Raw genomic sequence first — 11,641 nt, forward strand, 5'->3', positions numbered from 1 at the left:
ATTTTAAACCGTCATACAATTTTTTCATCGATATACTGTAATTGGAACCCTAATCTTATTTATTCAAATTGTATTAATATGTAAAAATCAAGTGTAACTTATATCATCGTTAAATCTTCTCTAATAAAATCAGTGAAACTTCAAAATCATTAAAATTTACTGCTCCCGCCGCATTGCTCGGATACACAACTAATATATATATATATATATATATGTGATAATAAACTCAGATGTAATAATTTTAATCGATCTGATATGAAATCGTGCTAACTAAAAATGAAAATTGAGATAATTTATGACCTTTAAATTTCTTAATGGTTGAAAGTGATGTTAAACCAATGACACATCAATTTCTATGCCCCATCAAAATCGTAAGAATCAAATTTAGACAATAATGTAAATTATATATTTTTAGTAATTTATATTGTTTTTACTTTAAAACGCAACGTTGTCGTTTAACCAACATAATTTAGCATGGTAACCAGTTAATGTTTCAACCAGTTACCCGAGTACTTAAATGTTTAAAACTTTACATCTTAGGTACCAAAATGAAAGTTTTGAAAGTACGTTATCTAAAATAAAAATCAAGTTAAAGTACGTTACTTTTTCATGCAATTTGCTCTTTTATTATAAATAATCATATTAAAATTGGTTATACACATATATAGTGTTTTTTAGTTTAAAAATCTGAGTTCTTTATATGAAACCAATTTTTATTTATTAACCTGGACATCCAACCAACTATGTAAGCCGATCCATCATTGAACGACCATTGGATTCACGGGTAGGCCGGAGTTATAGCATTTGAACTTCCGTGGTCACATGAGAGTTTTTATTCCTTCTTGGATTTAAATCTGAGATCTCCAAATACTTGTGATATTTAGAGTTCAAGCTCAAAACAATCATACATCACCGTTGTGATCGGAACTGATTTTTATGTCTGCTTTTTATACTTGTAAATACATAAAAGCAATTGTATTTAAAAAACTTTAATACCGGAAAAATCGGGTTACATAAAATACTTGTATTTAAAAAAATTAATTATATAAAATAATCATGAGTTTTAATACGTTTTGATATTATAAAAATAATAAAATATAAAAATAATGACATTAAATAATTTCCATCCAAGTAATTAAGTAATCACACGTCAACATTAATTGTCAAAAGAAGAATCTTCACTTAGAAAAATTATCACCACAAAATATATAGGTTTTAAAATTTATTAATATTTATATTCTTGTACCTATGGTTTGTCAAAAGTAACACTTTTCGTCCTTATAGTTTTGAAATTACATAATCACCCTCATGGTTTACAAAAAACTTCTTTAGTCCCTCTTTTTAGTGGCTAATAAAAAATTCGTTAAATGAGAGACATTTTAGTTCCTTTATTGATTTCTTTTTTATATTTTACCCAATCAAAACCATATGGACCAAGATCATAAAATCGATTTGATTTAGCAAAAAGACGAAAAAATATAGATAAAAAAACGAAAATGACCTTTATTTAACGAAAATGTTAACGTTCGTTAACACGAGGTATCAAATTCAGACGTTTTTACAAATTAGAATGATTATCTTGTAATTTTAAAATTATAGAGATGAAAATGTTAACTTTTGACAAACTATAAGGACCAAATTTGTAGTTTAGTGATTTTATTGTTTTTTTAAGTGCAAGTGATTGGAAAAGTATAAACAATGTCAACATTGTTGAATTAACACGTCGACTTGATATTCTTTTATCATGTATGACGATGTTAATTTAGTGAAATGGATGTTTACATAAATAATATAAAAACAAAGGAAATGTTCAAACGAGAAGATAACTGATTTACGCAAATACGAGAATATTTGTAAGTTTATTATACTGTTTTAAGTCACAGATTTAAAAAGACTGAAAGAGCAGTAAAATATTAAATAAGCAAAAAGCATGCAGGGGTAAATGGAAAAAAGAAACTGTAAATCACATAATGAACAGACAGAGCCGATGATTGTGGATGTGATCATCGTTGGTTTTTCGATTTATCACATCATTGTCATAGCAAAATCGTATCATAAATGTTTTCGATTGATCAAAATATCATTATCGACAATGGAGGCATCGGCATAAGAAGTCCTCGGTGATACTAACGATCTTTAGAAGATAAAGACAAATATGAGTCAACAGAAAATTGTTGATAAACACTAATTTACTTTCCTTTTTTCTGATTTCTATTATGGGTTAATTAATTTGGAGGTTCAGAAGTGTTTTTGCATTTTCATAAAACCAAAGATGGTCTCCTTTGAACTTGCATCTATACTATAGTATAAGACATTTGACAAAAACTCTTAAAAATCATTTTTATGTATAAAATATTGTTTCTTAATGCATATTACTTAAAATTTAAGATTACAAGTAAATTATGTGTAAGTACAACTTATTAAAGCTCTATTTTGAATTCGTATAACTAACTGCAGATAAACATAATAAAATACAAGATAAATATCTTATTTTAAATATAAAAAGTTTAAAATACAATTAGAATAATCATCGAGTTCTAACGGAATACTTAACTATTATCTCTATAAAATGTTATATTATTAAATCAAAAATAAATTATTTCATTATTAAACTTAAATTAAATTATAAATAAATTAAAAAAATTACATAAAAAATGAGAAATTTTCAATAGTTGATTTGATATTAACATTAATATTTTTTTTTCAAATTTATATTTTTTCAAAAATAAAATCATTATTGTTTTCTTAAAAACACATAAAATCGTATTATAACATCGACAAAGACAAAAAATAAAATTAAACATTAAATCGAGATGTGTCTTGATGTATTGTGCGAATGCTCTTCTAGTATAACAATAACTGTTTCATTTTATTTTGTCAAAACATTTTTAGATTATGTAAGAAATACAAAATATAAAAAAAACCCCAAAACCAAACGGACCCAGTAATAACATGCAAAGATATGATCTAAATCTAATTATCTGAAAAATCTGTCTATATGACCTTTATTTCTACGAAATGGAAAAAGTTATGTACAAAAGACAAAAATAATACGACTTTCGTTGACAATTATATGTCTTGCAATAAGGGAATAAATAAAGTCATTTTGGTTATTGTCAAACACGAAAGTGTTTTTGCTACGACTTAAAACAAAGATGATAGCGTCCAACGAAATCGAAAATAAGTATCAAGACAAGTGGACACATAATTGATCTTGACGTAGATATGTGTGAGGAGCAATTTGCTCCTAACATGCATGATCGGTTCGAATCACGTTTTAGTTTCTTCTCATTAAGTTAGAAGTCGGTGGTAGAATCAGTACGTGCTTCATTTATTAAAACCGTAATATAGCTTGGGGCTTGTCAACTTTTGATGACCAAGCTTGTGTCTCTATAATTAGGGTGTAAACGAGTCGAGCTTTTAACAAGCTACTCAAACTCAAGCTTAATAATTCTCGAGCTCGAGTTGATCTCGAACACAAAATAGAATTCGTTCAACTTAAAGAGTCGAGCTTCATAAGAGTCAATGTTCAACATATCTCGTTCAAAAGCTCAATTAAAGTTTTCGAGTCGAACTGAACTGAGCCATTCAAGTATATATGTTTTTGAACCAAACATGCTCATTTGTTCATAAATAATACGATAAAAAATATAAAAACTATCAAACCTCGAGCCAATAAACGAGTTAATCGATCGTGAGTACGAGCCCATAGACGAGCATCAGGCTCGATAAAAAACAATGAGCTCGAGCCTGTTATAGTTTTTTTTGAGGTGAGCTCGAATAACCTACTATTCGGCTTGGCTCGACTTGTTTACATCCCTATCTATAACATCAACAACCATGGAAAAGTCATACTCGAAGGAGTTCCAATATGAGATATGAAACATGCCTCCTAAAATTTCTATGGCCACATTATGCATGTTTTAACGTTAGTTAATTATTTTGAACTGGATATTGTTTTAAGCTTTTATTCTTAGTTGTTTTGACGGTTCCGATTCTGATTTTCAAAGAATCTTAAAATAATCATGTTTAATTGAGTTTTATACGTTAATGTCTCATTTTACGATATTTTTGTTATTTTAATTTGTAAAACTCTTAATATAAAATGACTTTAAAATGTATCTGATAGATAATATATTCAGTCCATTATAAAGCAACTTTCATTTCCCTCCTTAGAATCTTATATATATATATATATATAATCTTGATACAAAGTGTAACTAAAAAGAATGAAATGTGAAAGGAAATTAGGCAAAGTTAGATGGCAGATTCTGCAGTATTTTCCTTCCCTAACTATCATATGCAATTGTTGTTTTTTATTATTCAATTAAAAATTGCATGAAAAAGTAATATATTTTAACTTGATTTCTATATGAGTTAACGTACTTTTAGAACTTCCATTTTGGTACCTAGGATGCAAAGTTTTAAACATTAAGTACCCGGATAACTGGTTGAAGCATTAACCGGTTAACATGCTGATGTAACGAATGATGTGGTATCCAACTCAGTATTATTTCCTGACCTGGTTAGTGACATAGATTTTTTCTAATCTAAAGTTAGTATTTTCTTAATCTAAAATTAGTCTTCAACTGGTTACATAAATACTTAAATGTTTAAATGAAAAACCCAATTTTAAATAAAAAAGATTAAATTGATTTTGAACGCAACAACATTCCTAAGGCCCAATCTATATTATGTTTATAACTACCAAAGCGCATTGACCCACTCCATACTTTCCTTGACCCATTTTGTTGAACATTGTAAGAAAATTAAAATTTAAAAAAAAAATTATATTTAATTATAACTTCTAAGAGTTTTTCTATTTTAAATATTATAACATTAATTATATTATTAAAATATTTTATAAATTTAATAAAATATTATTTTTTATAAATATTTAAGATTACGATTTTTTTATTGGTGGAAATATAATAAAAAATGTTTCTTTATCATGGTAATCAATGGTGCTTAGAACATCTCCGACATATTTTTTAAAATGAAGATTTTGGAAATTTTTGTGCCAATGGATTTTTCAAAAACTTGTCCAAAATGAAGAAAGTAGGGGCGATAATGGAATTTTTCCAAATTTGGAGAACTCTGCGTTTTGGTTAACTTTAACATTTGATTCTTCATTTTGGAGAATCTCTTGGAACATAAACTTCTACAAATCTTTATTTTGAAAAATCAGTTGGAGATGCTCTGGTTGTATACTACTTCCTTACCTGGTCAAAGATGTTGCTTACCAAACCTCTGTTACTGGTCCATGATGTCAACCGAGATGATAACCAAGTGAGCTAAGAGAGGGGCTCGTGATTAATGCAATAATGCTGACTCAGATTGCACTTTTACTCGGTTAATACTTACCAATTTATGTTGGTAAATAACTCCTTAAAAATAAATAAACCTGTGGTGTAAGAAGACAAAGGCAGAATTAGTTACTTGGTTGTCAAGAGTCGAGTATTAACCACAAGGGTGGTGCTTGATTGGTTTGAGCTTGGCTCCAAAGGTAAAAAGTATCGGGAGGTCCCAGGTTCAAATCCAAAGAGGAATAATAATCCCTTTGTGGCCATGGATGTTCAAATGCGGTGACTTCGCGCTATCTGCAAAACAAGTGGCCACTCTGGGATTAGTCGGCTCGCATAGCGAGTTGGATATCCGGGTTAATAAAAAAAGAGTTTAAGTATTCTGATAAAGCCAAGGCTTTAGGTATTCCAAGAGATTCAACTGTTCTAGAAGCCATAGAGAAGCTCAGTTACAACTATTTTTTTAACCTAGGCGTCCGGGTCAGCTTGACACACTTCGACTAACCCTGAGGCTTTAGAAAACAGCCAACAAAATATCCAGTGGACTTACAACTATTCTCATTAGTGAAAGCACGGTACAAGCCGATTGATACGCAAACCTAATGAGCGATGCAACCATTCCAACAAATCTTTGAACCGGATATATACCACACACCGAATCTTTAAAATTTCATAACGCCTGCACCTGGTGGCGGGTGCTTCTACCGAATATTGCATCAACGTTACAAGCCTCTTCCTCGATTATATACATAAGATTTCGCAGCATAGATGTAGATCACAAAAGCCCCCGCACTAATTCCCGCAAGAAGATAGTAAAAATAATCAACATGGCTTCGATTCAAGTTATCCGATATCCAACCGCCTTCACCATTTCGACCTGTGGTTTTCTCGACAATTGAGATGAGAAAGCTGCTCAGAAAGTTGCCGATCCCCATGGCACTGAGGTAAAGCGCTAGACCGATGCTCCTGAGTTCGTTTGGCACTTGGTCATAAAAGAATTCTTGCATACCCACGACTGTAAAAACTTCAGCAGATCCAGCCAAGAGATATTGAGGTAATAACCACCATATCTTCATTGGGACCATTGCGGCCGGATCATCTACTAACCCATACTCATAAGCAATTTTGAGTCTTTTTGTCTCAACGAGCGCTGAAACCACCATTAAGACGATAGATATGAAGATGCCGGTTCCAATTCTCTGAAGCATTGTTATGCCAAATGGTTTTCTTGTAATAGCTCTAGTAAGAGGAACCAAGATGGTGTCATAGATGGGAATGAGGATGATAATAGAGAGGCCGATGAAAGATTGTAGTGTAGCAGCTGGAATCTCGAAACTTGATCCAATCGACCTGTTCATGGTAGCTCCTTGTTTGGTAAATAGAGTGGAAGTTTGAGAAAATACAGTTGCATAAGCTAAACAGCTCGCCCATATTGGGACTAGTCTAAGAACTGCCTTCGCTTCTTCTACCTCACTGATGCTACAGATAGTTCCATCTTCACTTGATCCATCAGGTGAAAGCAAGGCTTTGTTGAGAAATCTGAGTGAGCCAATATCAAAAAGATGTTAGGATATCCTGTACCACTACAACAAAATTGACTTTATTGGACTCCTAGAATGTCTAAGCGTCCTAATAGAATACTTTATAGAACATAAGTTTATAGGAAACCAAACTATAAATCGTCTTATCTAAAGCGTTACAGTAGGTTTATAGGACGCTTTTAGGCGTTTTAAAAAGCTCTTTAGGACGCTGTTTAGCCATCTTTTTATAGGACATTTGTGTTTATAGGACACTTTTTCGAACAATGTCGTATAAAATAGCTAATACGACACTTTATTTTAAAAACGTCACAAGGTACTTGTTAAAACGCCTAAAAACGTCCTATAAACTTATAACAACACTTTTAGATAGGATACTTTTTGGTTTGATCCTATAAACTCAAGTCCTGTAAAGTATTTTAATATTATAAACTTAAGTCCTATGAAATATTTTATAGAAGGCTTAGACATTTTAGACGTTTTATAAAGCCAATTTTGTTGTAGTGTGTATCCCATCAGATGACTGGCGATGAAGCAGTCTCCGTAGAGCATGTAGGACCACTAGATAGACTGATCAGTGAGTGTATGTGGAAAATCCTCTATTTTAAGCACTTACATTTTACGTGGATTTCAGAATACATGGTTCTATTAACTACAACAAAATCAGTTTTATAGAACGCCAAACATGTCTAAATGTCCTAACAGACTACTTTATAGGACTTAATTTTAGAGGGCTAGATGTAACAGTGCAATAAAGATGATAGAATTTTTTTTGGGTGTCCTAACAAGTTTTATAGGACCCTTTTAAAATAAGGTGTCCTCCTCGTTTTTTTATATGACATCATTTGAAAAAGTGTCTATTAAGAACAAATAACCTACATAAAAAATGTGTTCACACTTTACAGGACAATTCTCAAAAGCGTCATATAAAAAATATTAATAGCACACTTTATTTAAGAAATATCCTAAAAAGCATGTCAGGATATCCAAATACATCCTAACATCCTATCGTAAAACCTTTATATGGATTGTACAGTTGTTTGGTCGTATAAATTCAAGTCTATAAAGTTGTCTATTAGAACATTTAAAACATATTTTACGTCCTATAAAACCAATTTTTGTTTTAGTGATTTACCCTTACCTGAATTGCTGAGAACCCTGATGAGGCAAGTTTCCATAAGCCTGCGCTTCCGCAGATATTGCTGAAGGTGTTGTTCTCCAATTCCGAGCTGCTTCAACAAACACCTGGCCGATCCTGATGAAAGCACTTTTATCCTCCATTTTCTCTCCAAACCGGTAAGTCGTTGTTCCAAGCAAGAATATTATCAGGGAAAAACACATGATGATGCAAGGGATCCCAAAGCCAAGACCCCAACTAAGGTTGTCTTGAATGTAGCTAAGAACAAAGATCCCAACTGTAGGGCCAACACACATTCCAAAATACCACCAATTGAAGAATGAGCTTTTCGCTCTGCATTCATCTGGATCGTTTGCATCAAACTGGTCAGCTCCAAATGCCTGAACACAAGGCTTGTGCCCACCTTGAGCAAAGGCCACAAGATAGAGCGAAATGAAGAACAGGATAACTTGGAGCTGAGGAGAACAAGATGAGGCACCCCCATCACTTTCACAATCAGAAGGAAGCAAAGTTGAAAGGGCCAACAATGCAAGAGCCTGTCAATAAAATTCAATACAGATTACATATAACTAGGGGGATAAATAGATAGAATAGCAGCAATTGGTGTTGGGTATTTGGCTTGTCCCACATAGACCCAATCTTAAGATTTCAAGTGCCTTATATTACCAAGGCCATACCTAGAGTCAAAATGCCTAACCATCTAGTTGGGTTCCATACATATTAAATATCAAGAGGGCCTTGGGCCTTGGGTCTCTTGATATCGTTCACGAGATGGCTCGGTGCCAGGAGGTGTGCGRCCGGGACTCGGCTCTGTCCGACGGTTATCGTCGGTTACCCGACAGTTGAGGTCTCTACGGTGCACAATATATATTTCCTCCATTTCTCGTTTTTAACATACGAAAAAAAAAATACAGAAAATTTCTAGGGTTTGGGCGCATCAGTTCTTATCGAAATCATCAGGGAGATAGTCGATTCGTCGGGTTCAAGGATCTTCTTGAACGGATTGTTGTATCCTATAGATAGACGTCCAATTCACCGGACGAATTTCTGTCTAAGGACACTGCTCCAGCAGGCCTCAATCTACACCTGTTCTTCGTTTCGATCATATCTTCATAATCATGTGAGTTCACTAATTTCGTTGCTGTTTTATATATGCTGATTGTATACATATAAGGCTATGTTACTGCTTTGTTCAATATCGTAACAAACATCAAATTTTTGTATTCTGGATCTAAGTCATAACAATTGGCATCTTTCTAGCCTGCATATTCGTGGATGTACACCCTGCACAAGAATTTGAAACTTGATACGTTCATGTCTATTATTTGTAATTTACTTTTCTCAAAGGTCAGTCCAATCTCATTTCAACAATTTCCATGGCCGGCGATACCAACAGAGGTGAAATCGATAGTGATAGCAACAACCAGCGATAATCGAGAGGTTAACTTATTGATTTCTATTGGTTTGATCTAATTACAGTTCCCGCTAACCGTAAGAGAAGGAGACACGGTTCTCTATTACGATTCAAAGCCGAGTTAATCATAAACGATGAGTTTCGAGACGATCACGAGTTACACAAAAAGTCCTGACACGAGGTAAAATCATTCAAAATTAAGATGTCAAAATGGCAAACCAGGATATAGAGCAGAGTAGCAAATATAATTGTTAGGTATCGACCGAGAAAAGCATCAGCAATGAACGCGCCAACGAGTGGAAGAAGCGACGCCGTTCCAGTCCAGGCGTTCACGTTCTCGGCCGCCGTTGCCGTCGACAGCCCCAAGGATCCTGTCAAGTATGTGATCAAATTTGAACTGACGCCGTAGTACGCAAACCTCTCCGCCACCTCAACACCTGCGTAAAACATCAAAATAAACTTGAAAAGCTCTCACTAATTAAAGATCGAGTCTAAGAGGCTTAACGTTACCGATAATAAAATATGATGATCGCCAGAAACCGGATTTGGATCTCAGGACTGGACGGCCTCTGTAATCAACAGCGCCGTCGACGAAATGGTTGAGCAGCGGAGTGTTGACTCCGGTGGTGGTGGTGGTGGCCGCGGTGGCGTCGACGTGGTCATCCATGTCATCGTCACGCAATTTAGACGTTTCCATTTTAATTATAGTGCGCACTCGTTGTCGCAATTTGGTTAGAATGACACTCCACTTATTATTTTTATTTTAAGCAAACTACTTTAATATTTTTTTTTATTAATATGGATGTCCAACTTCTCATACGAGCCGATTGATCACAGGATGATCACATGTTTTACAGATAGTTCGGAGTCACCATTCCGTAAATAAGCTAGCTTTTTTCTTGCAAATTATGACCTAAGAGGTTTCTGTTTACCTCTTAATAAGAGGCGAATCTTGTTTGACAAAAAAATCTGTCTTTTAATTGTTTTAAAATCATCTGAATTATTTTGTAACCAGGAGCCTCCTTAACCCTTCAACGCCTTAATTTCATTGTAAACAATTACTAGAGAATTATATTTCAATTTGCACTATATCATGAGAGCATCTTAATCATTCTGCACCAAACAATTCAACAATTACCAAACAACCCCTTAAGTATGAGAGATGAAAACAACAATAAGTTGTAGACCATAGAGATTAAAACAACAATAAATTGTAAACGATATAAATGAAAAACAAAATTTAAAAGAACACAATAATAAAAATAACAATTTTTAACAAACCACAATGACAAAATCGTCACTCGTGATTGAAATACCGCACTACTCCTTGGAGAAACCTGAAAAATTTGTCCTCTTGCTGGATTTTTGTGCTTCCGTTCCGTCTACTTGAATAATTTTATTGATGCGACTAACCATGCGTGAATCTTTTAACATTCATTTTCAACCACCAACTCACCCAGCGATGCAGTTGTGTAGACGGAATATAGTATTTCTTTTAGGGTATTATTCAAAATAACCATACTACATAGAGAAAGTGACAAAATAACCACAAGAGTGATGCCTGATTGGTTTAAGCTTGACTCCAAAGATTAAAAGTACCAGGATGTCACAAATTCAAATCCAAGGAGGAATAAAAATCTCCTTGTGACCACAAAGGTTTAAATGCGGTAACTCCGAACTATTTGCAAAGCAGGTGGTCGCCCTAAGATTAGTCGGCTCAAATAACGGGTTGAATATCCAGGTTAATAAAAAAAAATGACCATGTTTTTAAATATTTATCAAAATGACTTATAAATGTCATTTCGGGAACGGGAAATTGTGCTATTGAGTTCTTTTTACGAAGAAAGGGAGAAAAATGGAAGGAAATAAGGGGGAAAAGAAACAAAATGTCTTGTCCTCAAATATTTTTAGGAGGGAAAGGAAAGAAAACAAAATGAAATTAATACTGATTTTCCTTCCGGAACTTTCATATCTCGAGTTTCTTATGTCTCATTTTTATTATTTTTATCAGACGGTTGATGGGGAACTTTTAGGACTATTTTTTAAAGAAAACAGTTAAACATTATTTAGATAAAACCAAGGTTCTAAATAGTATAAGGTGTGACATAGTGATAAATTCAAGCCTCAAGGAGTCACGACGAGGATGTCTTCAAAACATGACTTATGACAACAAATCTCTATATCACATATTTAATTATATATACACATGTTTTTGATGATTACTCAATGAGCGAATGATATAAAATAA

The 11,641-nt window shown here is 33.3% G+C and overlaps 1 protein-coding gene across 2 annotated transcripts; it reads right to left on the reverse strand.

Moving 5' to 3' along the window:
• Positions 1-5,720: 5,720 nt before the first annotated feature.
• Positions 5,721-9,843, reverse strand: LOC112510734 (protein NRT1/ PTR FAMILY 5.10-like). Of its 2 annotated transcripts, none has more exons than XM_025116054.1 (3): positions 9,613-9,843; positions 7,983-8,515; positions 5,721-6,842 (listed from the first exon to the last, which is right to left on the reverse strand). In XM_025116054.1, the coding sequence occupies exons 1-3, from the start codon at positions 9,841-9,843 to the stop codon at positions 6,026-6,028; spliced, it is 1,581 nt and encodes a 526-aa protein (XP_024971822.1). In that variant the 3' UTR covers positions 5,721-6,025. The 2 variants fall into 2 exon arrangements, with proteins under 2 accessions (XP_024971822.1, XP_024971823.1); XM_025116055.1 differs by having other exon boundaries at positions 9,657-9,747.
• Positions 9,844-11,641: the final 1,798 nt, after the last annotated feature.

This window comes from Cynara cardunculus (genome assembly GCF_001531365.2).
Source record: "Cynara cardunculus var. scolymus isolate 2C chromosome LG 4, CcrdV1, whole genome shotgun sequence".
Lineage (NCBI taxonomy): Eukaryota > Viridiplantae > Streptophyta > Magnoliopsida > Asterales > Asteraceae > Cynara > Cynara cardunculus.